The sequence below is a fragment of the Frankliniella occidentalis genome, unplaced genomic scaffold (assembly GCF_000697945.3).
Source record: "Frankliniella occidentalis isolate FOCC.00 unplaced genomic scaffold, Focc_3.1 Scaffold19, whole genome shotgun sequence".
NCBI lineage: Eukaryota > Metazoa > Arthropoda > Insecta > Thysanoptera > Thripidae > Frankliniella > Frankliniella occidentalis.
The window spans coordinates 2,863,982-2,867,426 of record NW_026267149.1 but is presented as its reverse complement, the minus strand read 5'-3'; the positions used below and the strand labels follow the sequence as shown (position 1 = coordinate 2,867,426).

The 3,445-nt window shown below is 59.2% G+C and overlaps 1 protein-coding gene across 1 annotated transcript in view; it reads left to right on the top strand.

The window, feature by feature from the left end:
- LOC127748912 (peripheral plasma membrane protein CASK-like) overlaps positions 1 to 3,445 on the top strand; it is a 49,475-nt gene that overhangs the window by 30,839 nt on the left and 15,191 nt on the right. Inside the window, exon 9 of the mRNA XM_052264523.1 lies at positions 2,178 to 2,393. Within this exon, the coding sequence (XP_052120483.1) occupies positions 2,178 to 2,393 (216 nt within the window). The remainder of the gene's footprint in view (positions 1 to 2,177; positions 2,394 to 3,445) is intronic.

Genomic DNA, 3,445 nt, shown 5'->3' with positions numbered 1-3,445 from the left:
GCATGCCCCTGACTGGCACGTTTGCTGGAGGTCTTCATCTCTCCCTCTCTGTCTCTGTCCCACCGCCGCGCCAGGCCACGCCCTGTCTCGTCATTTTCGAGCTTTCCTCCGCCCGGCTGCGTCACGGCCGGTCGTTGTTTTCGACTTTGTCAAACTAGACCGGAGCCAGTTGGGTCGCGTTTAGTCGAAAGCGGCGTGGCGTAGCGTGGCGTGGCGGGGCTTGTATCCGTGGCCGCGGGCTGTTTGCCCGGATTGTAATGTCGTTCGCCAGTTTCCCCTCTCCTTTTTCGTCAAATTCAGCAGTTCAGACTTCGTTCGATGAGTTGTTCGGCACGGCGAGTCGCCTGCTGCTTACACAGTATGCCGTTGGTCCGACGTCGGACACCGCCCCCCACCCTCCCTTTCCCCCACCCAGTTCCCACTCACTCGACGCCTGTGTCACGCCGCTGGCGCCCTTTTCCCCTCACGACTTTTCCCACTTTTGTTGCGATGGCTGATCACGCCACAATTTCTGCCGGTCCTCGGCCGAGGGACAGGGCCCCTGGGTAGGACCGGGCGGGGAGTGGCGGGGCCGGTCTACCAACCACCTCAGCACCCTCCACGGCGCCCCCCTCCCTCCGCCCTCTGAACTGGAGCCCTGCTTCTTTGGTCTTGTCCGACCTATACGGCAATATAGAAAAGTGTCTCGTTTTGCCGGCATGGATCCAGAAATCGGCCCTGGGGCGCTGAGCCGATGGGATCCCCAATAAACCAGCACTGCAATGATAGAGAATAATAGAGGGTGATTGATGTGCGCCGTCCTTTTTTTCTGATTATACCGGGTTATACTGTATCCACCGGATTCCGGCGTGCGGATAGGTCGTCCACTCACACGAGGCCACAAGGCGCCATATGCTGCATGGGGAAATAAAAAGCGGAAGGAGCTGCGTGAGAAGTAAAATCGCGAGTAAAATGAATGTCTTGAAAAGCCCATCCCCTGCTCGAGTAGTTTCAGTCTCTGCGTATCGCTCTCGCCCTACAGGGCCTTGTATATTAACGAGCGAGAGCGGGCGCCCGGAGTTATAGGGCCGTCCCCGCGCCCCCTCACCTTGGGTCCACAGTGCCGCCGATGCCCCGCCCCATAATGCACTCTGAGCAGCGCTGAACAACGTGCCTTGTGCCAGGGCGATAACTCCATTGTGTTGGTGCACACCTCCTCCCCGGCGCCCACTCCCCCGACCCTCCACCACCCTCGGGCCATTTTGAGGGCTCAACAGCTGCGGCGTTAGTTTGGATTTGTGCGTGTGTTTTAGGGGGAGGGTCGGGGAGGGTGGAAACGCCGAGGCTCCGAGCTCAAAGTTTCAAGTAAGTCACGCAGGTGACGCGCGGCTTGTCCTGGATCCTGGGCGCAGGCTGTCGCCCATGTGGTCGTTCTCTGCCCGACAGGGTCGCGCTCACTACGTCTAAGCCACGTTTTTCTTTCTGGCATAACCGTTATGCTCTTCCGTTCCGTATGCGAATGCAAACGTGCGGGAAGACGGGGACGGGCCTACCGACTAGTACCACGGCGCCTTTTGGCCCTGTGCGTTGCAACCCGTCCGCACGCTTGCATGCGGTACAGTATAAGCATGAATAAAAAGAGTGGCTTACGAACACCAGTCCTGTATTACGCCGGTTAATGTAGAAACAAATTCTCCCACATACTCGCACATACTATAAGCATAATTTGCCTTATTCGCTAACGTTTACGTAATACTTGATACAGGTGTTACTTGTAGTAACCTGCACACCTGTAGACGATGGGGATTTTACTCCAAGAAAACGTGTACCGGGTGTTGTATAAAAGACACAGGTGCGAGCGTGTTTGCCTACCCAAGGGGCTATGGCGCCTTACGGGCAGAGCGGGTAGGCAAACCCGCTCGCACCTGTGTCTTTTATGCAATACCCGGTACAGAGTACTCCGTATTACACTGTATTACGCGGTATTACACCGGTATTACATGGAACAAATTACAATTTTAAAGCATATTTTGATATTTTTCGGTATTACATTGCGCGTAATACCGTGTAATACCCAGGTCAGGTGTACAGGGTATTACGCAAGGTAAAACCCCCTCGCCTGTAGTTCTACCTGTAGTAGTACAACTACTACGCGAGTCGCATGTCTCTCTGACTCTGATTTCTCGCTCTGCCCGCAGCTCTACGACCGCATCTCGTCGCAGCCGCTGTCGCCCTCCAAGCCGCCGCCGAGCGATGCGGTTCAGCGCGCCCGGGACGTGCTGGACGCGCTGGCGGCCGTGGAGGCCGACGTGGACATGCACCACGGACACCATCACCACCACCATCACCACCACCAGCGCATGCGGATGGACCGGGAGGAGCTCCGCGACCTCCTCAGCAGGCCGCATTTCAGGGTAAGTACCAGGGAGGCTGTGCCGGCCCGCTCTCTGCCACAGGGGGTAGCAACCCCCTCCAGGGTGGCCCCTCCGCTACCCCTGTCCCCGAGGTGTTCGCGGGGTAGTGCTGCTGGTCCGCCACCACGCGGTGCCTGCGGGGCGCTCGAGGCGGGGTGGCGCTCGCGGGGTAGCGCCGGCGCCAGGGCCGATCGGGTTGACTGCGCGCTCGCAGGGGTGGCGCTGCCGGTCCTGGAGCGCCTGGACTGTGCCACGCCCCGTCACGCCCCGCCCCTGCAGCCGGGCCCGGGCCGCGGCCTGGGCTGGAGCCTGGGCCTGGAGCCCTGGGCCGGAGCCTGGGCCGCGGAATGGACTGCTGAGGGCTCCGCGGGCTGCTGATGAAAAAGTCTCGGCTGCTGCTGCTCGCTGGGCCTGCTGGCCTCCTCCAGCAGCTCGCATGCGGTGGAGGCTGTGCTGTTGGAGCTGTGCGAACAGCGCCTCGCGTTTCCCCGGGAGTGCACGCCGCAGCTGGGCGCTCAAGGACCGCCTGGGGGAGGCCTGGGGGAGGCGGCGCCCCCCACCCTGGCCCCCGCTTCCGACCCCCGCCGCCACGGGGTCGGCTGGGGGAGGGGCCCTTGTTACCGCCGCCAAGGCGGCGGGCCGGGGCTGGTGCCGGTGGCTTACCTATCAGAAAACATCCGAGGGCCGAGGCCACTACAAACGAGGCACAGTTGGAATTGTTTTCGAACGTCATGTTTCACCGTTTCTATTATTTTCGGTGCCGCGCGCAAACGGCGTATTGGTGTGAGGGTGGCGGATATGCTGTTACACAACAGGGCAACCCCTTTTGCCCAATAAACCGGAAAGGTTTGGAATTTCACGGTAATTCAGGCATCGTATTGGAATCATATACTGAATTCTCTGTGCTCGATGTTATCTCGGCCTCCAGAATACCATGGTGTGTGTGTGTGACAGGCCTCGCCTATGGTTTCTCGTGTTTTGATTACAGTGCCCAGCAATCCCCTAACCGTTTCCAAAAAAAGGGGGATAAAAATAACAAATAAAAATAAGGG